Source organism: Apteryx rowi, unplaced genomic scaffold (assembly GCF_003343035.1).
Source record: "Apteryx rowi isolate R43461 unplaced genomic scaffold, aptRow1 scaffold_462, whole genome shotgun sequence".
NCBI classification, from domain to species: Eukaryota; Metazoa; Chordata; class Aves; order Apterygiformes; family Apterygidae; genus Apteryx; species Apteryx rowi.
Window position 1 is genome coordinate 5541 of NW_020450719.1, and position 23305 is coordinate 28845.

General features: G+C 37.4%; 1 protein-coding gene across 1 annotated transcript in view; it reads left to right on the forward strand.

The window, feature by feature from the left end:
• Positions 1–3770: 3770 nt before the first annotated feature.
• The window catches only part of LOC112971917 (solute carrier family 2, facilitated glucose transporter member 9-like), a 45629-nt gene continuing 26094 nt past the window's right edge, over positions 3771–23305 (forward strand). The window contains exons 1-2 of the mRNA XM_026077813.1: positions 3771–3893; positions 6268–6343. Coding sequence (XP_025933598.1) covers positions 3771–3893; positions 6268–6343 — 199 coding nt within the window. The remainder of the gene's footprint in view (positions 3894–6267; positions 6344–23305) is intronic.

A 23305-nucleotide genomic window follows, 5' to 3' on the forward strand; every position in this document is an offset into this window, starting at 1 on the left:
ACAAGTTTCAGCCTACACGATTTGGCGAATAACTTAATGTGCTATCTCAGAAAACAGTTATGTATTCTTTTTATCATTATAGTTGAGCCTTTAATCCTTGTTATTCCATTTACTTGTTATTCCATTACTTTACCATATTTTTACTGTTATGGGTCTTCAATAACCATTACCAGTGCATATCAGTAGAGTGTGCAGAACTCAAATAATTAAAAATTGGTGAAACATTTTCCTTTTTTTTTTGAATCATGAACATCTTAAGTGGGTTTTGCAAGGTAAAAAATTTTGGATACATATAATCATAACCAAAAATGAAATCACTGTCTGTTTACAACCTCAAATACAGCATGGAAAAATGAAAACCTGCCATTAGAGAGGAAATATTTGTAACACTTTTCAAGTATTTACTGAGTTTATCACAGCTTTTTTTTCCCATCAAGAAAAGGGGAACAAACAGTCCAAGAGAGCAAATGGAAGTACTGAGGCATGCTCATAAGTTTTCCTAAGAAATCCTCAAAAATGAATTGGGAAATAAATTTTACCGGGAAATAAATTTACTTAGGAATACTGTAAACCTAACCCATTTGGAGGAATGGCTGTCGAAGCATGTGTGTGCCAGAAAGGTTCAAACGCAATTTTCTCAACCTTGGGGAAAGATGGGGCCTTCTGAGGGGCTTCGCTGTTGTGGACTGACTCCTGGGTGAAGAGCGCTGACCTGCAAATGGACTGGGTTATCTCTGCTCAGCTTCCTCGCCACCGCCGTCCCTCCCTAGCAAGGCAGCTTGCCCGCAGCAGTGGCCTCGCGGGCTGGTCCACCACGCCACCGCTTTGAGTTTTATGAGCAGGCAGGTAGCAGGTTTTTGAGTTCTGCTTTTGGCTTTTCGTGAGCTCGCCTCAGTGCAGTGCCCCGTTTCAGCAGGGCCCTGATGCGTCTCACTCGACTCTCTGCCGTGGGCAGGCATCTAAGCGTTTTGTTAAGGTGAAACTGGTGATACAAGAGGTATGTGTTTTATCAGCTTAGAGGTGTCTTTCGCTTTAAAATAGAAATAGGCTGTTGTCTCCCCATAACTGTGCAAGTTAATCGTGTCTAATTGAGCAGCCTTTTGAGTCTGCATTTCCTAGCTTTATTGGTGTTGTCAGTGGTTTCTAGTTGATATCAACTCTGGAAATGATTAAATGATTCCCTGCAATTCTGGCATATTGTGGTGTCCCAGTGAATAAGGACCAAATTATTGTTTGTTTTGTTCAGTGAACAAAACTGGTCCATTCCATTAACCATAAAAACATCACCAGGAATTATAATGGTAAATTCTTTGGGGCAGAAACTGCAGGGAGTGCCCACAAGTTAAACCTTTCAAGTTCCTCTAGTGCTACCGTACTAAATAAATAGGAATGTCTTTGCAGCATGATGAACTCTTGGGAAACCTCATGATTTCATGTGCATTTGTTTTGTTGTCTTCCCTACTTGCCTCTGAATAAAAAAGAATTTAAATTGATCAGAAACTATTATTATCTTCTGTAAAATGAACATGGAGCCTGCAGATCTCAATTGCTTGAGCTGCTCTTAATTAAAAGCACGAGTTCCTCACCGGCTAATTCTGGAATTGCCCAAATATGTCTATGCTATTTGCTCTCAACTTATGTATGCACAAGTGCATACATGCATCTCCTTGGAGGACTTAGTCCAAACTATCCTCCCTCACAGGAGTTTGCTTTTTGGTGAGCTTTACAACCAGAAACTATCTAATGCTTTTTTCCCCACTTTTTGCTCTGTATGTTAGCCCTCTATGAAGCTTTTTTCCTCTCTGAGAGAAACATTCATACTTTGCCCCACTTGAATACAAAATCCTCCAGCTTGTGTAACACCAGGATTGCTTAATCACAACCAACAAGTCAAAACTGCAAAAAATAAAGAAATTCACTGGTATGTCAAATTACTTGTGCAGCATCTATTGCTGAACACTTTGCAGAATCTCAGTCTTCGTATGGACCCACCAGGTAAGTTTTTGCCCCTCAGAGTCATAATTAAATGTCTCTTGATTAAGTTTATGTGGGGCCACATGTGCATGCAAGATGGTTTCATTTATCATGGTTGAAAATATTTGGCACCTTGTAGGTTTTTGACAGTGCAGCTGTTGTAGCTTAAGAGCATTTGGGCTATGTGAGCACGACATGAAACATTAATAACATCAGTGCGATTCTATTTTAAACATGGCTCTTAAATTCTATTATAGAATCTGTGGGAACTGTCAAAATGAGTATGTTTTCTCATTTAAAGAGATAAAGAACACTAATGCTAGCTTCAGAGCTGCTGTCTTCTGTTCTGCAGTGTCACAGGACTCCCTAGCGTGGAAGTTCACCTTGCTCAAGTGAGGGAGTTGGCATGTTTTGAAGCTCGTGGGAGTAGAGCTTACCATGCAAGGCGTTTTTCCCACTCTACCCTGAATGACTTTATTCTTTCTTATAACACAGTTCTAGAAGCTCACAGGGAACAGTGTGCATTGGCTCCCAAAACTAAGGTCCTTCCTCCAGGTTTTATTTGCTCATTTTACCTTTAGCTTAGGTGATGTCTGAAAGAGGGATTTCAGTTTAAAATAAATAACTACATGCCAAACAATTGTGTGATTCTGGCTTTAAGCTGTTGTTTGAAACGGTACATTTTAGACTTTGTGTAATTTCTTTCTCATAGGAAAGCCAATAGTAATGAATCATTATGGTACATTAAAAAATGTTCTGGTCCAAATGTATATTGCCTGTGTATTTTAGTGTGTCCAACAAGCAATGAAAAGTCAGTTTCAAGAAGCTTGTCATTGTGTTCTTCTCCAGCAGAAAAATATTCAGATTTCATGATTTTTTTTAAACTCAGTTGATTTAGCTTCACGTGTTAAACATAAATTTGAAATATGCATGAATGCCCAAGTATCAGTGTTACAACCTGTTCTCTGAGTCAGGCTTTCTGATATTTGGATTTCTTTTGTCTGGCTATTCAAATTAAGTTATTCTATGTCATAACTAAATGGTTTTCTGTATTCAGACAAAAAGAAATTGAAAATAAATTTTATATTGGTAAAAGAAAAATTACTTAACCTATACATAGTAAAAACATATCTTTCTTTATCCTTTTAAGCTTAAATTCAGAGAGATATTGAAGTTAAAGAGCAGCTGAAAGGAAAAATCAAAGTATTTGTTTTAACATTTTTTAATTTCAAAATTACTTATTTTAACAGCATTATTATAGGAATTTGGTGCAAATTTGTAAGCATTTCCAATCAACCTGGTATTTTTTCCCCTAAACTATGAATAAAAAAAATCAAACTTTACCTAGTTCTCATCTTCATATTAATTACTTTTACGCAGATGAGGTATGCCCTTGTGAAATTTATTATTAAATTTCTATGCAATAATTTAAATGTAGCAATAACTCTGAGATCCACCACGCTAGTGTCATTGAAGTTAAAGTTACAAAGTTGCACATTTTACCTATCAATATGGTCATATTTGTTCTGTAGGAAGAAATATAGGCATAAAACTATTATCAATTATCAATTATGATTTTTGACAGTTTTAAGATTTTTGTAGTGGCTTTAAATAGGAATGCTATGCTGACCTGGTTTTACAAAGAGGTAAAATTCTGTAAACTGATAGCAATTATGAACACACCATAGCTGAGAAATAATACAATTAATTCAGTTGATTTTATTTTTGGTCTTTATGTTTATAAGAAGAACATATCACATTGTTTGACTTCTTCAATGCTTTATCAAGAAATTTAAATGCCACTTTTTGTTTTTCAGGGCTTAGTTATTGAACGGCTTGGACGTAGACCTCTTCTCATTGGAGGTTTCGGGTTGATGGTCGTCTTCTTTGCAGTACTGACAGTGTCTCTGACCTTACAGGTAACAGTGTAGTCACTACATAGTTTTGCTCTCTCTTTTGTCTATTTTAATCACTGCCTCTGCCTCAACATTCCTACCTGAGCCAATCAGTTTGCCGTAAGGATTCAAAGCTCTGTGTTTTGTTTAGTTATAAATCTGTTGGTTTCAAAATGTGCTGGTTAGCCATAGTGGCTCTTGCATTTCAAAGCCATAGGGGCTTTGTCACATTCAGCTGTCATTAATGGAAAGATTTATGCATTTCGGGAACTGAACTATTCTGAAGACAATTTTACCCATAGTTGAGAAATGTTATATTCTATATTTTTATCTTTGCTTGTAAAGCACTCTTGAAATTTCTTTCCTTCTTTATGTGTTAACCTTATTCTTAGGCTTGGATGTTTTTTTGCAGTAGAGAAAACTTTCCTCTTTTACTGTTTCTTTCAAGTTAATTTTTTGATGTTTTTACTGAAAATATAAAGACTTTATCCCTTGTAGAATGTCTGCGCTTAAGTTTTCAGATGTTATTAGCAGTTAGTTCCCCAACTGACTATTTTAGATGGTCAGAGGAAGATTAAACTAATCTTAATACTTAGTCTAAGTCAACCTAATGTTTGTCTTATTTAGCTTCCATTTCCATCGTCATGCGCAGTTTTCTTCTGTCCCTGAGGGCTTTTGAGAAGTAAAACCGACAGTCTGGATTAGCATGTTTTTGGGTCGTCTTTCAGCAAGTTTTTATTCCGCTGTTGTTGATTTCTGTGTCTTTGCTAACATGGGTATAATGAGTCTTACCATTATATCTGACTTTCAAATCTTGCTCGTTGGGTGAAAAGAGTCATTTTGATTAGCAAGCATATGCAACATCGCTGCAAAGCTGTATTTACTTACCTGTATGTACAGCATAATAAAACTTTACTTCACATACCTGTCATGTGAAGTACTCTACATGCTCTAGAAGACAGATGTTATTGCAATTTTTGTATGCTGAGTAAAAGAATTCTCTTCCAAACTTTTTAAAATAAAAGTTTGAAGCATAAGGACCTTCAGCTATTGTAAATAGCTGAAGTTTCAGTGCCTTTCAGTTTTACTTCTTTTCTGAAGTGTCTCAATCTATTTAGTACTAGAGATTAGTATTGCTTTGAGCAAAGATCCTGGATACAAATAGGCTTGATGTCAGGGGAATTTGTGTCTACTCTGTATTTGCACCTTGTCTCTCTCTTTTAGAGAGAGACCTTGGGCCTGAATTCGGGTGAGAACTCCAGAGTATGTGATTTTGATTGATTTACAAGTCTCCTACTTAATGTTAATGCCTAGGAGACCATTAGCATGTTTTTTTGCAGAACTAAGGAAACAATCCAGACTGGGAAAAACATTTTTTTCAAAACTTTTTCAGAAGTTTCAAAAAACTTTCAAAACTTTTTCAAAAACAAACTGGAAAGTCAGAAGGTCATTATTTAAACTGAAAGATAGTGATCTATTTTGACGAGTGTACAGTACAGTGTAGCTCAAGGTGCTATTTTGTGGTACTGCAGTTATACGCATCTTAACAGACTTGCAAAACTAGTAAAATTCTTATAATAGTGGCATTCGCACTTTGCTGATAAAAAGAATTAATGGGAGAGAGAAAGGAATGTGGTTTTCCTAATCTATTATTATTGAGTATTTACATATAAGGCTAAGAAACAGTGTCCTGGAAATTCAGTAGAAATTGCTCACAGTATTTCAAGTTAAAGTTCCCATCATTCAAGCGAAATCTACTGTGAAGTGGAAAGATAGTTTGCCTCATGAGGAAGACAGGTAGTTCCATTTACAATTCCATCAAAGAACTATTTACAGTTTGTTCTCCTTTCCCCTGTACCTGTTATTTGCACATGGCTCTTCTTGTATGCAAAATCAGCTATGGCTAAAAATTGCTGGACTGTGGCTTTCATATGCTGTGTTAAGGTTTAGATAGAGTTGTGCTACTGAAAGGCGTATCTGGCCTTCAGCCTGTCCTTTGACTGGTTACCTTTGAAGCCCTAAAGGCCATCATAGCTGCTGTTTTTAAACATGGCAGAAACATCTGAGGAGGATGGAGGCACAGAACCAGTGTGATGGGAAGAAAAAGTCTTTCCAGATTGGCTTGAACCTTAGCACACGGTGTCATAAACTTTTAGTATTGTGGCTTCTGTGGTACAAGAGATCGTCTGGTATTTCATTACCTGGTTTCCACAGAGGACAGGATCTTTAATGCAAAACACCTAATAAAATTCCACAGAGATACTATTATTTTCTCAAATAATCCTAGACTAACTGAAATAGAGAAACAGGTGTGGAAAACGCTATCCATTCTCTGTGATTTTTTTACTACTGGTGATACATATGACCTGCTTAACATGAGTATCTTTTTTCTACCCAGAATAATGTGCACTGGCTTCCTTACCTCAGTATATTTTGCATTCTTGCAATTATTGCATCATTCTGCATTGGACCAGGTATGTCTGTATTTTTTCATGTTTCGCTGTACATCAAAGCATGTATTTTTGCACTGGCAATATGTTTACAATTTGCAGTAGGGAATATTACTTTATGCATGTCCGAAGAGCACATGGGCTTTAAGACAATAAAGGGTTGTCCACAAAGTGTTCTCAACCTTCGCTTTAAAAATCTGCATGCATGTTGCCACTTAGCTGTCAGGGATGTATTAGTGTTTGCTGGCCACCATAGCTGAGATGCAGACTACTATTCCCTGGCTGTAATTTTTTTATTTCATTTTCTTTAACAAAGAACATGTTTAAGGAATAAAAATACAATAAAGCCAAACCTTTGTCAGAGGCGTGCAATGAAAGGACAAGAGCAACAGTCACAAGTTTCAGCAAGGGCAATTCTGAGTGGATAGAAGAGAAAAAAATTCACACTGTGGTTAAGCACTGTAAGATGTTGCTCAGAGAGGCTGTGAAATCTCCATCCTTGGAGGTATTCAGAACTCAGCTGGACAAGTTCATGAGTAACCTCATCTAACTTTGAAGCTAGCCCTGCTTTGAGCAGGGGTTGGATCAGCTGAGCTCCAGAAGTCCTTTCCTACCTAAATTATCCTATGATTCTGATTGCATCATGTCTTCGGAAAATACATTTTAATAAATACTGCATAATATGCATTATAGTTAACTGAGTGTAGCATTACCCTAAACAGTATTGCCCTTGCATTCAGATACTTCAGTGATCAGACTTGGACCATGCAGTTATCAAGTGATGAAATGTTAACAGAAATTATTTGCAGATAAAAAGAGAAATTTAATCTGAATTCAATTCATGTACAGAATAAAATGTCAAAACAGTGCCTAAATTTTCAAAGATTCCCTTACAAACCTACAAAGAGGGGAAAAATCAGCTGCTTTTATAGGAGGTTTTTCACATGTGTTCTGCTGTAAACCTGAAACCAGATTTCTGTTCCCCTGCGTTCTCAGTTTTCTAACACACACCATTTATTGTCTCTTTCCTTTATAATGAGTTTGACACTGAACATTAATCATCTGTTTATACATCATCACCACTGAAGTGATCTAATTAATCAATTGTGGTTTGTTAGTAGAAAGAAAGAGTTGCTGATATTTTGTGCAACTCTAAACACAGCTGTAATGCTGTGAATCCTCTTTTGGAAAAGGTGATTGAAAATTATTCTACTTTAGAAGGAGACCTGGAAAAGACAAGAATATTAGCTTTTCCCCTTGCTCCTGGGGAAATAGGTTGTCATTAAACCCTATGCTTATTCCTTTGCATGTGGTAACTGACTGGAAGATGGAAGGAGTCAAATAGACTTGACTAGGAACTTGCAACCTCCCCGTTTTTGATTATTAATGCACCTAATTTTGGACTGTAGGTGGCTTATAAAGACTGTTCTGCTTCCTCACCTCCAGCTCTTCTAGCAAGGCCAATGAGGCAAGCAATCTTGCAGGCCCCTTGTCCTCTGTGAGGACAAATCTCATTTCTAGCTAAGCCTTTAATATTGCTGATGTATGTTATTTAGACTGAAAGATTTTTTTAAAAAGAGGTATTCAGAAAGCGCAAGCAGTTCTATTTCACTTGAAAGCTCCCCTTTCAGTGTTATAAATAGTTTAAACAATTTAAGTAAGTACAGGAACTTGAAACACCCACCTGTTTCTTTCAGAAAACTCTGTTGAAATGAATTTGCAGAGTAATTTGTTCCCTATTTCCAATATGTTCCACCAATTTTTAGAACTTGCAACTCGATATTTCCTACAATACATCACCAGGATTTTAAAATAAATGCTCTACATTTCCCCCTGCATCACTATTCCTCAGAATGGATTCTGGTTTTCTTTGCTTAGCTTCATTCCCTTTACCGACACTGTTCAGGATTTTCTATTGTATTTTGCACTTGTTTTGAAGCAATGTGTCCACAGATATATGCAAGACTGGAACAGCTTTTTCTCAGTATTACTTAGTCGTTTTCTACAGAAAATTTTTATGATTATATCATCTTGTGTGTTTTTCACTGTGCCCATTGCTTTTAAAGATGAACAACATTATGTTGTATTAGCTACCTAGCTGGTCTCTCCACCTCCCTATGTATGTTCAGAGATTCTTAATACATGGCAATAGTAGGAACAGCTCAGTAGCACTCAATGCTGATTTGCTTTTCATGAAGCCTTGGGAATTGGTGCTGCCTGTGTTCACCAGTGGTTGTGAAGAAGTTGCAAATAATCATATTCTGGTTCCGCAGTAAATCAATAGCAATGTTTCAGCTGGCTTTAATGGAGCCAGTGAAACTTCTCTGAGTCTGAAGCTTCTCAAACTGAGACTCTGAAACAGAGCCTGGCTCTTTTTGGTGTTGTATGGTGGGTAGATGAGAGACAACAGGCGTAAGCTCAAGCAAGAGAGGTTCAGAGTGACTATATGGATATATCTTTTACTAATAGACAGTCAAGCAGGCTGCCAAGCAGAGGCTGTGCAGTGTCCAAGCTTGGAGGTTTTCAAGACCCAACTGGATCAAGCACTGAGCAGCCTGGCCTGACCTCACATCTGACCCTGCTTTGGGCAGGAGGTTGGGCAAGAGACCTCTGGAGGTCCCGTCCGACCTGAATTATCCTGTGATCCAATCCTTTGATCTGTTTTATGTAACAGAAGTAACATTTCAAATTTCAGCCTAAATAATTTAGGGTTGAGGACTGTCTCTAGGCACAATCCAGAGCAAGCGATGGTGCATAAACTAGAGGAGGCACCAAGCCTCAAAATTTCTCCCTGCTTTACCCTATGTAGTGGTGTTGGGAAGGGGGTTGACCAAGGGAAAGAAGCAGGAGGAAGGAAAGAAGTAATTGCTGCCACCAGCTCATGCCCACATTAATTTATGGGGCTTCTGTGCTGACACATCTGCACCGACTAGGACAAAGAAGATAAACCATTTTCCAAACTCATCTTGTTTTTTTTCTACAATGGCCTAGAGGGAGAAAGTAGTCTTTTATCTGTGTATGCACAAACCTGACGTCGGCCTGGCCCTTGCATAGGTATAATAGAAATGTTTACTCCCCTTATTATTCTTTGCAGCCAGTTAGATCCAGTTAAAATCTAACCTTAATATTTTAAATACTGATGAACAGTACGTATCATTCTTATTTTTATATGTGTGACTTCCATGAACTTTGTAGAAGGCTGTGTGAGGGTTGTAAATTGATTAATATCAATGTGCCTGAGGAAATATTTGTATCTGAGAGGTAGTATGGAGTATAGAAGTAATGTAAATATCCTGCCAGCTGCTTTTGTACCAACTAGTAGCTTATTCTAGTGGTAGCTTCATGCTTCTTGCAAAAGTAAGCTACTTTTCTTTAGAAGTGAAGACTCCTGATAAGGATTTTTTCAGCTTATAACTTTATGTAAGACATCACCTGAAAGGGTTTTATAGTCAGTTTACAAAACTGGGGAGCTCCTTTTCAGCTTTCCAGGCATGGGCCAGCTAAACAGAAGGATATTATTTATACTACAACATCTTTCCTGAATTGTTTTGTGTTTTCTTGAGTCTCATGATGCTGTTTAATCATACGAGAATCTAAAATTGGGCTGCCACTGCACAAAAAAAAGAAGGCTTAGTGAAGAAGACGCGCCTCCTTTCCATGCAAGCAATGATATTTAAGTTCTAAAGCTGGGACCAAGCTACTGTGCTGATCCACATAAGTAGGTTTGTCCAGCCCCAACTTCTTAGTGCGTGTGCAGTTGGTGGCAGCGTTGACGAGCCAGGAGTGGTTAATTTGTCTGAGCCGAAGGCCAAGGTGCTTCCGTGGCCCATCTGCTGGAGCCTAGACCCAGCTGCCGGGATTTCTGGAGCAATTGTGCCACTTAGCAGTAGTGGCTAACACAGGACTTGGCCCGTATGATAACTCCAGCAAAGATTGAAGTTACCTGGGGAAATCTCAGAATTTCTTGGGCTTCTTAGTATGAAATATGACTTTGTATCACTATTATGTGAACTAAAATTTACTTGAATAACTAATTAAAGTAATATATAACTTAATAATTTAACAAGAAGAACATGCTATTGCAGACACGAGATTGCAATTTTATGTAAGGAATAAGTAAGAATAGTAGAGGAATTCTGTGGATTTGTCTTTGTCTATGTTTCCTTAAAAAATAAAACACAATACGCTGAAAAAACTGAAGATATAAAACAATGAGATATTCAGAATTACTCCATAACAGAAAATTTTTTCAGTGTTCCCCTCACACTAGGCAGGAGTTTAAATATGGTGTGTAGTTAAAACAGCAATGCTTTGAGTAAAATAAATGGATGGAAACATTACTCTGAGATTCCAACATAAGAAAGATTGTTGTCCACTGTATCCACAACATTTCCAGTTTCTAGTGCCTCATGCAGCTGTTTCGTTAATATTGTCATCGTCATCATCTTATCCTCTCCCTGCACAGACAATACTCATCAGTGACCTGCTGCATATTTCTATTCCTGCCCCAGTGCAAAAGGCAGTGTAAAATTTTTTGGTTATTGGTTAACTCACTTAAAGTTACACACCAGATTTTTTTTCATCCCTTTTGCATAAAAAGACAAGACATGAATTACTTCACAGGAGAACAAAGAAATCAATGAATTGCCTAGATTAAATTTTCTCTCTATGAAAGACCTTATTAGATCAGTAGAGGCGGTCTTACAGAAAGGAGAAGATCATTACCTGTGAGTCACATCCTAAATTAATCGATCTCTGAAGACAGAGGAATGAGTCTTATCGTGTCCTAGTGTAATGAAGACAAGATGTAGTACAGTCAGGTTTCAGAAACTTGAGCATTAGTGACAAACTGTAGTTTGAAACATTTTCACAGTATGCCTAATGAGTTCACTGGAACTCTTTCTGGGATTTTACCTTCAAACTTGGTAAAATTTAATTAAGGTCCAATCATGCTTCTCTTATTTATGGACTAAACCTTTTACTGGTGGCTTTGGTGGAACAAATTCTAGCAGAAATGACTTGTGAATAAGGATTCTGAGTCCTCATTACTGCGCAAAGATCCAAATTTAATAGTTTGTACCTCTGTAGTCCAGTGAGAAATCTGTTTTTCTGGGTGTTCTTAGGTAGGGCAGGTAATATTCACTAGTAACTATCCAATGGCTTAAAATTAAGTCTTTTCCCAGGAAAGTGTTCAATGCCATCGGAATGTCATAATACACATATCTTTTAACTGGAAAGTCACTGCTGAAAATCAACGTTATGCTGCCTTTCTTATTAATATTAGAGTTTCAGGAAGAACAACTAAGTGCAAAAGAACTTTGATGAAGTTTTTCCAGCTTAGGGTCTTCCTAGGCATAGTTACTATGATTTTAGTAGTCTTCTATGGATTTGTCCTTTTTCCATCTGAAATTGCAAAATTTTAGCATCCGTGGCATCCTTTGGGAAAGAAATACGCATATCCAGTACCTGCCATATGAATAACTACATCTTTTGTTTTGCTTTGTGTGATGCCCTTTAGGTCTTAAATTGGAAGAAACAGAGCAATTGATCCTCTTCCTCCCTTCCCAAGTTCCTCGTGATCTTGTAGACTTTTATCATATCACCTCCAGATTTTTCCAGACTGAAAGGCTGTTTCCTATGGCTTTTTTCTCAGAGATATTTTATGACAATCTTTAAGCAGGAAAATTTCACACCTAAAAGATATAGTATTCTCTTGTAGCACTCTGGTAGTGTATTGAGACAAGACTGAAGCTTCGTGATAACTTTCCAACTTTTCTGGTCAGGAAGAGCTTTTCCCCCAATGGAATTAACCAATATTTGTTATCATTAAGTTGCAACTTTTTAGTATTTTTAGCATTTTGTAGAAGATCGAGGGTCACTTGTTTATATTGGTTAAACAGGTACTATTGTCATGGTATTACTAGAACTTAGTATCTCATCTAATTCCTCTTGTAGTTATTTGAAGCTTTTCAGCATCCTTTCAGAGTAAACCCCATGTGGTTTTTAATGATTCTGCAGATACAGATCTTCATCTAGGATGAATTCAGTTTACATTCATTGAATTATTGGTACTTTGGAGAATTATACCATCTGAAAATAGAAAATAATGTGGGGAAGTTAACTCATACTGCTTTAAATATAAATAATAGATTAATAAAATTGCCTTTAAAAATGCAGTATTTTCTCTCGTTAGAGATACTTGTACAGATATGTCTGATACTTACTTGATAGCTTCGATACTGTGCTGTCTCCCACTTTGAGATTAGCATATGGGTTAGTTCTATCTGCTCCTTGCAGCTAGGATCAGCTGTTACTATAAGGCAAGTTTTTTATTTGTTTCATTTTTCTGAACTCAGGTTTTCAGCTTGCAAGTGTTTTTCAGGCATATTGCTAAGCACTGAAACAGTAATGCTAGCAGCAGGTATGCTCAGGCATCCATGTGATTTGATATTTCCTCATTTATATCAAAAGACAAACAGCAGAAAGCTTTCATGTATTTACTAAAAATTAAAGGGACCCCTGTGTTCAAAATAGTCATGTGCAGGAGCTCAGTAGCAGTCTATGATCTGAACAAGAAAAATGCCCTTCAAAAATAACTTACTGTTCTATGAGATGAGGAGGCTGTGCTGTTCCAGACATTTGTTTTATTGTGCTTATTTGGTTAGTTATACACAAATAAAGGTATTTGGTTGCAGAGAAGCATACTGCTTTCCAAGATTGTTTTTGATATGGACACAAGTTAGTAAATAATTTTAGAGTTCTCACCCCAAGGGAGAGAGCAGAAACTTCAGGGAAATGTTTTTCTTGACTGTACATTGGACCTGAAATATATGATACATTTCAAGGAAAGAAGCGTCATCCAATAGAAGAGTAAGCAGAGAGGACTGATGGGATTGGTTCTGGTTCCTAAGGAAACAACAAGCAAAAAAAAAAAATCAATGCAGAAAACAAATCAAAGAAAAATGCCAACAACAAATATTTTTTATATCTTGGCAAAGCATGTATGCTGTTTGGGTTAGGTGCCATGAGCAAATGTATTATTTGAAAAGACTTTCTTGAGTGAGTAAATAAGGTGCAACTCCTCGAAAATTTAGAGTTAGGGATAGATGGACTTAGCTACATGAGAAATATCTTCATTCTTTAACCTTGTCTTAGAGTGATATTATTTAAGGAAGAAAAAAAAAAGCTAAAAGCAGTTATCTCCAATTCCTCAATTAAATCTATATGGCTGCTGCTTCATGGAATATTACCATGCTGAACTATGCTTGCAGAACCTGTGTCTCTTTCAAGAAAACCATACTAAAATTTGACTTAAACTGGAAGAGTGTAGATTCTGCATTTTTTTGTTATCTTACTTGAATTCTGAGTTCACCCATTGTGCCTTTGCAACAGGGGCTGTGCAAGGAAGTGATTTTTGATTCCGCCAGGTGAACTGAAAAATACCTGTATGTATGTTGGGGAGGGTTGAAGATCTAGTAGTTTCATAAAGCTGCTGGAGACTTTAACTACTAGCCAAATAGTAAAAAACAAACAAACAAACAAAAAACTGACCCCAAATGTGTTCAACCCAGACACAGTATCCTTATTTGCCTGGGAGCCCACCTGCCCGGGAGGCTGTTATGTACTGGAATGAGGCACTTTCAGTCTTTGTTGCTGATACTGTTCTTATTTGTAAAAAATACTTAAATGTTCATTCTCTGAACCAGAGAGTGACTCTTCTGCCATGTGTCAAGAGATTCACCCCAGGTGGTGGGACATGTGGAAAAAAACCCCAACTGATTAGTTGAGAATTACAGTAATGTTGATGGGGACCTCCAGATAACCTTCCCACTGGAAATAAGCATGGCAAAATACTGTGGGGCTTAAGAACTTGGGGAATGCATAAAACATTTGCATGTATTATCTATGGATAATTTTATGAAGAGATTTATTTATATTTCTTCCTTTGAAGAATGCTCTGCTTAGGTGTAACATCCTTCTATCCCATTTTGATAAATCTTCTATATAGCTATGAATGTGAATCAGATGTGTGCTTACAGTTTGTTCACTGCCGTGTAAAGTAGACCAGCAATTCCCACTAGTGGGACATACCCATTTTAACTTGCCTTCTTTCGGAGTGCTAACACTACCTCTACAACATTCAGCTTTAACAGGGGTTTTGGGGGGGGGGGGGGAACCAGACATGTAGGAGGAGTGGTACCTATTTAAAATATCATAGCACCATTTCTTCCTGCCCTTAGACTTACAGTGCTTGCTGTCTGCTTTGGGCCTGCAGGCCAAAGGAAGGAAATATTTTTCCAGGTCTGGGAGTAAAACAGAGAGGAGGCGATGCTTCAGAGAAGGAGAAGGAAACCTTGGTGGAAGAGGTTAGTTATGAGGCCTGTCTTTGAAATAAGTAAATAAAAGGGTGGGAGGAGGTGGACTGTTTTAACAATATGCCTGACATGGAAGTAATCCTTCCTTTCCCATCTTCATTCAGAAATTGAAAAAGTATTCTCTTTCAGAGCAAACCTTTGCAAATTTGGTGGCTCTGAAAATAGCGTAAACTGGAGCATTGGACTTACTTTACCATTGGCAGTAACTAAAAATAACCTGAGACCCTATTATTGCGCTAAGAGCTGCAGAAGGTGCTTGTGTAGCCCAAGCGTGTTGCTACTTTAGGGCAGGTGGTAGTTGCAAGTGCACAAAAGCAGATGTGTGTTAATGTTCCTTCATTCATGCAATACTCTTCAAGAGTCCTTTGGAGCCCTTAGAAAGGAGAAACAGCTGCTTTAATTACAACAAGCAGTAATGGTAGGAGAAGCTTCAGAATCTAATTGGTTGCTTTTATATCCATCACTTAATTATCATAATTTGAGCTATCTTTGTGTGGAAATTTGTGTTATATTGATAGCAGTTCGGGTTTGAGGTCAGAGATTTGGCTGAGATCTCGCTTCATCTTTCACAATTTGCTCATTTCTAGTAGTAGGAGATGTATAACTGAAGGCAGCTGAAGAGAAAAAGAGGCTAAGAAACTAAGGTACAGGGTAGGAGTTTGAGGGTGTCTGAAAATGCCAGCTAGCTAAGGCAGAAGATGAGGGTGATATGTGTGTCACGTGAAAAGCTTCTCTATAGCTGTTTATATTTTATCTGTTTTTAACTCATTTGAAAGGCTGTTTTGTTTTAACACTGTATATGCACGCTCTTTTATGTATTATCTTACAGACCTAACAGATCATACTGTCATATGAAAACTCGCTATATTACAACATGAAAAATAGTCACTGTGTTGTCATGTGTCATGTCATCATTTCTGAAATGAAGGCTTAGAGCTGAATGTTAGAATACAAAATTGCTCATACAGCAGTTTGGACAGGAAGGCTGCAAAGAAAGGCTACTGGGAAGGTCAGGAAAATAGAAAGATTTTTATATGAAAAGGTACAGGAGAACTTTATAGTGTATAGCAAAGAAAAGGCTGAAGATATGATTTCTGTTGCTTCTGAATACATGGGCAAAGGGAGAATAACACTCTGTATAAGTTGAAGGCAAATGTTGCTGCAAAAAATAACAACAAAAAAACCCAAACCTAGGTACTAGGTAGCCAGGACTAAATTTAGGAGAGAAATTAGAAGAAAACTCCTGACCACTAGAGGAGCTGGGTTTGGGATCAGCTTAATGGAAACAGTAAAGGAGAAACTAAACAAATGAGCTTAATAAATTTATAGAAGGACCATATGGACTACTTCCTGAAACTCTGGAGGACTGGACTTGACCCAGATGATCTGATCCAGTCTTATGTTCCTTTATCTCCAAGAGAAATGCTAGATCCTCTACATTAAATCTTTATTTCCATTTAAAAAAAAATGTCCCAGAAGATAAGCGTGTTCTTAGAGAGGATTTCCTAGCTGGTCATTACATAAGGGATGTAGTCCATGACTTAATTTACATCAGTAGCTGCTCTTTTAGATCAGTGGAGAAGAAAGTGTGAGTCTCTGGCTGGTCCTTACACAGTAGTTGCAGGGTTTCCAACTTTACTGCCTTGTGTTATGTAGTATAATAGAAGTAGTTATTCTGGTCCTAAATCCTGTAAGTATTTCTGTGGATGAATAGCACTTTTTCTTCAAAAGAAGTCCTACTGAGTTCAGTGGAGTTTGTGAAAGTTCGAATTTACAGTGAATTGGATCAAATGTGAATCAATATGATTTTTGATTCAATTCATAGTTATAAGTTGCTGTTCAGTATGCTTAAGAATGGCAAAATCAGATTGATCAGTATATTTCCAGTCATGCTGTCATCACAGAAATGCAAAATTGATAAAATTTCTCTTATGATGGACTTTGAAGAAAATAGTAATTTTATGGTACTGAGATCTTTATTTTCCAACCGCTGCTTTTAATACTGACTACATTTGCAGGCACAGCTAAGAAACACTAACAAACTAGACCATTTCAGAATTTCTTTTACTTACGTTTTGTCTCTTTTTCTCTTTTCTGAGAGTTTTGTCTTGTATCTGAGTTTTATAATACTTGACATGGTTTATGGAAGGTGACTGAAGTCTTCCCTAGCGCAGCTGAATATAGATGCAATAGAAACATGGTAGTGGCATATTCGGCATGTGTTAAATTGGCATCATGAAGTAAACATCAGAAAACTCAGAGGAAATCACTGCTGTACCCTGAGGTGCCTCAAAGAAATTTTGGTGTTTAAAGTTTAAATCAGTCTGTGCTCTTATTCTGAATGCCAATGTACAGCAGTATTGACAGCAGAGCAGTTGTGAGAAAAGGGTCACTTTTAAAGTCATGAGGTTTGTTCAATCTGAAATGCCATGTGGGGGGGCGGAAAAAAAAATCTTTTCTTGGATCTGAAACACAAACCAAGGTGTGATAGTGCCCATGTAGATACACAAGGACTGCAGGAAAGGGCAGTATCAGTATGATTGTTTGAAACAGGCATTTACAGAAGCTCTGTCGGTGCTGTTTTAGCTTCTCCCCCCAGAGTGGGGTGTCAGAGTGTGTCGTGGCCCGGGTCCCCACAGAGGCATTCTTCTGCTCTGCTTGGAGAAGGTGCTTGGAAGAGTCCTTGAGAGTGTGGAAAAAAGCCCTTCTCTTTATAACCAGAAAAGTGTATCAGCTTATAAGCAAGCAAACAAACCCATGCTGTTGTGTATTTAATTAGAGTGATAGATTTGAAAGTTTACATTAATTTTCCAACAGCGTCTTTCATCCTGCAAGCTAGAGGGCTTTTAAATCTTTCCTGCAGGTGAGCAGCCTTTCATAATGTCAAATAGTTCCTGCATCAGAGGAGAAGGGTATTTGTGCAGAAATAACCTTTAGTTTCCCCTGCTATTAAAAAAAAAAAAAGTTAGGTCTGTTAACAGTTGATAGGCTTTTGTTGGCACACCAATAGATTTTAAACATGCTGCCCTAAAAGCAGTTAAGTATAAAATATTCTGAGCACGTGAGTTATAAGTCAGTTCTGGGAGAGCTCATAATAACCTGAAGATACATAATTCCTAAGCAATGTGTACCATAAATTTGTCTCAGTAAGGACTTTCATGGGGATGTCTGGCTCCATCCCCCAGCCCGTTGTGCCGCGCCATTTCCGCCGAGCATCACCCRTAGAGTGCAGGCAGCATTCAGGTGGCATTTCAGCCGCCCAGCTGCCAGCACTCGCAGCCTGCCATGTTCGTGCAGTGTGCCATTTCTTTAATTTATGTTACAGAGCGTGCCGTGAACCACGGCAGCGGGGGATCTGATTTACCATTCCTTCTCCATTTATCTCCAGCAATGGGAAAAGCTGCAACCTACCCTTGGGGACAGGAATATTTTCAACTACTTCGGCTAAATCAAGGGGATAGAAGGAAGGGAAGTTTAAGGGCTTCACATGAGAATTTCTCTTTTTGTTGCCTTTCAGCAAACAAACTGAGTTTTGGGCTGTTAAGAAATAAAACTAGAATTGCTTTCAATGTGGGTCAGTCTTTATCAAACATATTAAATACAGTATCATTCAGCACAGATATTATGGGATTAATATGTTTTATGTTTTGTTTGAATACTTCTGTCTCTAAAGAGCAGTACAGAGTAAAAGTATAGCTTTTAATAGTTCTGCTGTAGAACTGATTTCAATTCTGAACAACTAATGGAAGTTCCAAAGAAAAGGGAGCCGCTAGGATTGTAAAGATAATGGTATCCATTGGATAAAGGAATTCCTGGTGATGACACGTGGAGATGCAGCAGGGAAGTTTATGAACTTCCTCCCTTTAACAGTAGATTTTATAAATTATCTTAATTGAACCTTTCAAAACGTGAATGCTTTGACACTTGAGAGCACTCTTACCTGAACTAACATGTATTCCTACTGATTTACTTGCTAATGGTTCACAACCCCAAGACTTAAGAAATTTGCTGCTGGAAAAAGTGCATCTATGTGTTTTAGAGCTTCATGTAACCATAAAAAAACAATATATTCAAATGTTGCTTAAATGTTTTGGATACTTTAATCAGATTAATGGGGACTAGATGTAGAGATCCTAGTAAGAAGCTATTTTGGGTGTTTTCAAATGCACAACTTATGAGGGATAATATATATACATATTATCAAAAAGGCTGTTTCTTCTGTGAATTAGTATAAAATATTTATACTTACAAAAATGCAAACTGATAAATATGTAGAACAATAGATGTAGAAGCAACAACTGTAGAACAATAAAAATTAATTTATTTTCCTTTTGCCCAGGCACTCCACACACCAAAGAAAAGTTCAAAGTTCATCTCATCTCTTTTTGGCTAATCTAGCTGGACAACATTTAAATGCTAATGTTTAATGTTTATGTTACAATGATAAATTGCTTTAGGGACTAAACAGTGTTTCTTGGGAGCCGACCTACTACATGGAAGGCTAAATTAACAGCACAGAAGTGCTTTGGGAAAAAGTAGGTCAGAAGTACAAATGCATGCAAGGGTAGTATGATAGAATGTGTTTGACAGAGCAAGCAATTGGTTCTTTTGAATCTCCAGATTCGTCTGTTCTTCTCTGGAAACTTCACTTTTTTGGGAACACTCTGTTTCATTGAAAACAGCTGTACTGGCTTTGGTGACTGGCAGATGTTCTCTACCCAGTCACCAAACTGTCTGCTAAATACTCAGCAAAGTATAGTATTAAATCATGCTGCATTACTCATCTGTATAATCCCAGCCTCCAACCTTGATTTTGCCTGTAAATTATGTCTTCCTGGGGAGGTTTTAATGAGAGAAAGCTTTTAGTACATCTGTGCTTCCACTCAGTTGAAAGAATCAGTCATACTCGTAATATGGGAATCTAGTAAAACTTTTGGGGTCGTAAGAACTGCTATGGGAGGGTTGGACCATGGCGCTATCTGGATTACTATCTTGTAATGCCAGTAGCAGAAGTTTCAGGAGAAACATGTGAGAACAGGTCATGCTTTCCCCAGAGCACGTCCCATGCAGCTTCAGTTCAGGGAGTTTTTGAGATGGAGGCTGAATTTGGAATACCTTATTTAGGAGCCAGCAATTGATTTGCCTTGTGTTACAGGCATCTTGGCATTAACGTTTGTGTGAATATATGGCTCAAACTCAGTTTACTAGGGACACGAAGGATGTAATTAACCTGCAAGGCAAAAATGATAGATTAGCAATTTATAGGAATCATCTGTTGGTAAGGCTTCAACAGCCATGAAGAAACGGTTACGCACTTATCACATGTTTTAGCCAGCTATTATTTATACTTCAGTTGTTTTATTACTTCTGGAAACATCTGGATTTTTCTGCATTTATTTGCTCCTCTTATTCTGCATTGCAAATGGGGTACAGCAGTTGAAGTTGTCTATGTAGTTTTGCTCTGCATTCTGTGTTGCTCTTCTCACTTTTTAAGATATGGTACCGCTAACATCAAGGTTGTAAAGCTGTGGTTAACTGCTAGGTAATTTCCAAACAAGAGTTTAAAATGTTCTAGGAATATTATGCGCAGATTAACAATATGAGGCATTGGGTGACAGTAGTAAAGGTTTTGTTCAACCTTTTAAGTTCTGTCCAAATCTTTTCGGCTTTTAGACCATCTTTTTTCCTGAATTACTTCCACTTCGTCGGAAAGAAGGTTTAAATCTTTCATTGCAGCAAGACTGTTGCTCTCTTTTTTCAAGTTGGGACTTCCAGTGAAAGGGCACCTTTGGGCTCTCTGCTCGTTCTCCTCTCTGTCCGGTGGCAAATAGGTATTGCTATTTGCTGTACCTATTTTGGTTACTGGGCACTGTAGCTGCATTTCTGCTGCTCTCCATAAACTATCTGTAATGCTGGGGCAGCAGCCATATTCTTTAATCACTCGAGTTTGAGGGCCTGTGCCCTGAATACTTCAACAGTTTCCAAAAATCATAAATGATGAAGCTGTAGTCTGTTACCCATGTTAAACACGGGAAGAAGGACAGAGAGAGAGACTTATCTACCCCAGCTTCTCTGAAAACTTGATCTACGATTTTTACTCTTGGGATCCTTCAGGATGAATGCAGCTATACAGTGACATAATTGTGCACTGCTATGATGATTAATTTGTTTGTTAAAATATTTCATGAGGAAAGCCTGACATGTCACACTGAGTTTTCAAGACTGTTTCAGTTTGCATAGAGATCACAACCAGCAGCATTTTGTGCTAATGGGCTGTCATCCTGAATTCATGACAGGGAAATCATGCCTGATGGCTTTATATTTTCTTTAAGTACATTATTGTAGAAGTAATAAGCCCAAGTTAGCTAGATTTTTTTCTTTAATCCTGTCATATTGATGTGACTGCAGGAATATTTTCACTTACCCTAGGACTATTCTCACCTGTGAATCTTTAATTCAGGTATTTCCATAGTGCCACTGTCTGTATAATGGATGAACATGTAACTGACAGTTCTGTACTCTTACTAATGTAAAAACCCTCTTTTTAAAGATTATTATTTTTAATAAGTGAATATTAATAGAAGTAATTTTAATTAGTGTCTGATTATTATTTTAATGATACTGAGAATCACTGTAAAATGAATTATACCATAAAGACTCTTAGTCATAGTTCAATAAAGAAACTATTATTTTCTTCACATTCAAACAGAAGAATGGAAATTCAGGCTTTAATTAGGGTTCTGATATGGTAAAGAGAGTCTGAAAATATAGCAGAGATGGTTAATAGACTATTTACATGTAGTTACAAATGAGTGGATTTTTGAGTTGTAGTTTGTTCCCTAGTAAATATACAAAATAATAATGGTGGGGCAAAAAGAAGTATATCTCTCTTTAATTACTAGCACCACAGTAGAAATTTAATGATGTTCAGTTCAGGTGTTTTATGGTGATTTGCTGAAGACTACTATACCTAGTTCTGGTCCGGGCTACCACATTGCAGAAAAAAACACAAAAAACCAAACACCCTCTTGCCCTCCCCCCCCTCCCAAAACCCTCCACCAGACTTAAGTTTTACCTATATATATAGAGAGAGAGAGAGAGAGAGAGAGAGAGAGAGAGAGGATTTGTTCACCATGTGGCACAGTGGCCTTTGGGCTTTTAGTTGCTATTACAAGAAAAAAAGCAAAGATTTGCTTCTACAAATAGTCACTGTTTAATAGAAAGGAAGAAGACAACAACTATTAGATCATGTAGTCTGCTTTCATGTACTTTACAAGCCCTTACATTTCATTCAGAAAATTTAACTTAGGCCAAATATTTCAGTCTTTAAAAACCCTAGAGATGTGTACTGTAGGAAGAGAAGAAGAAGATCAATTTGTTACAAGTGCCCAAGGCCTAATTAATGGCAAATAATAGATAAGGCAAGAGATATTGTCAGATAATCCTAAAATATAAACCCACAGAAGAAGACAAAAAAAAATTTTCAGATCCCTATGGAAAGATCTGAGCTCAGATGCTGAGAATTAGGTTGATTTGGGTGAATATGAACCAACTAGCATTGATGAAGAAATGTTGACATATTTTAATGTACTTGACACAGTGGCACAAGAAATTATGTTTGGGGAGACTAGCACTGAGTTATTCAGGTAAACATGTTATCATGCATCAGTTTTAAACATAGTTTATCTTTGGATTGATATCACCTTTGAGGACTAAAGACTTAATTGGGGAACTTAAAACTGAACCATTATCAGAAACAATGTGGTTAAGAGATGAGTATAAAATGGAATAGACTAGAATAAGCAGACTTGCAAGAGATGCTTAATGCAAGATCAAGAAGTTAGATTTTGATTCTCTGGCAAAGATGGAGTTAGTGGACTGAGCTAAAGAGATGATAAAATCAAGTGACTGACAAGAAAGGTGATCAAAGGAGTCGTATTTGAACTCCTTAAAAGTACTACTTAAGCAGTAGTAGTAATGAGTATTTACCACTCCTTACAATAATAAGGCACAGCAGGCAGAAGGGAATAAGGATAATTGAAAGAAGATGTGATAATAACTTGCATGCAGCTAAAACATTTATGGATAGACACTTTGCGTTGGAAGAGCAAGCAAAGCTCAGAGGTGAATGTGAAGCATAAGAAGAGGTAGAGACTGGAATGAAAAACTTTTTGTTCCCCTCTTGGGTTTCATGTCTCGGATGTAGTAAGAAAGATCATGCTGTCAGAGCTGACTGAGTTCAAAGGATGTGCAGGATTTTGGGGAGAGGGAAAGGAAAAGCTGTGAAAAATTGAAGATATTCAGGCTTCCAAGAAAACAACTGTATTTAAAAGGATATACATGACAAAGAATGATGTGTTAAAAGTACTGAACTTATTGGGGTTCTTTTGTTATGTAGTGAGTTTTTTGCCTTCATTAAATAAATTTTCAGAGAAATGATTCAGTCAGGAAATGACTGTTCCTAGATTTCTGCTTGAGAGCACTGCCTTGCGGAACTGAAAATATAGGAAAATGCACTAATTATCATGCAACAGGGCGAGAACTTCAGTGGAGAAGAAATGATCAGGTGGTTCAGACAGAGGTATTATATCTTTTGCATTTTAAAATTACA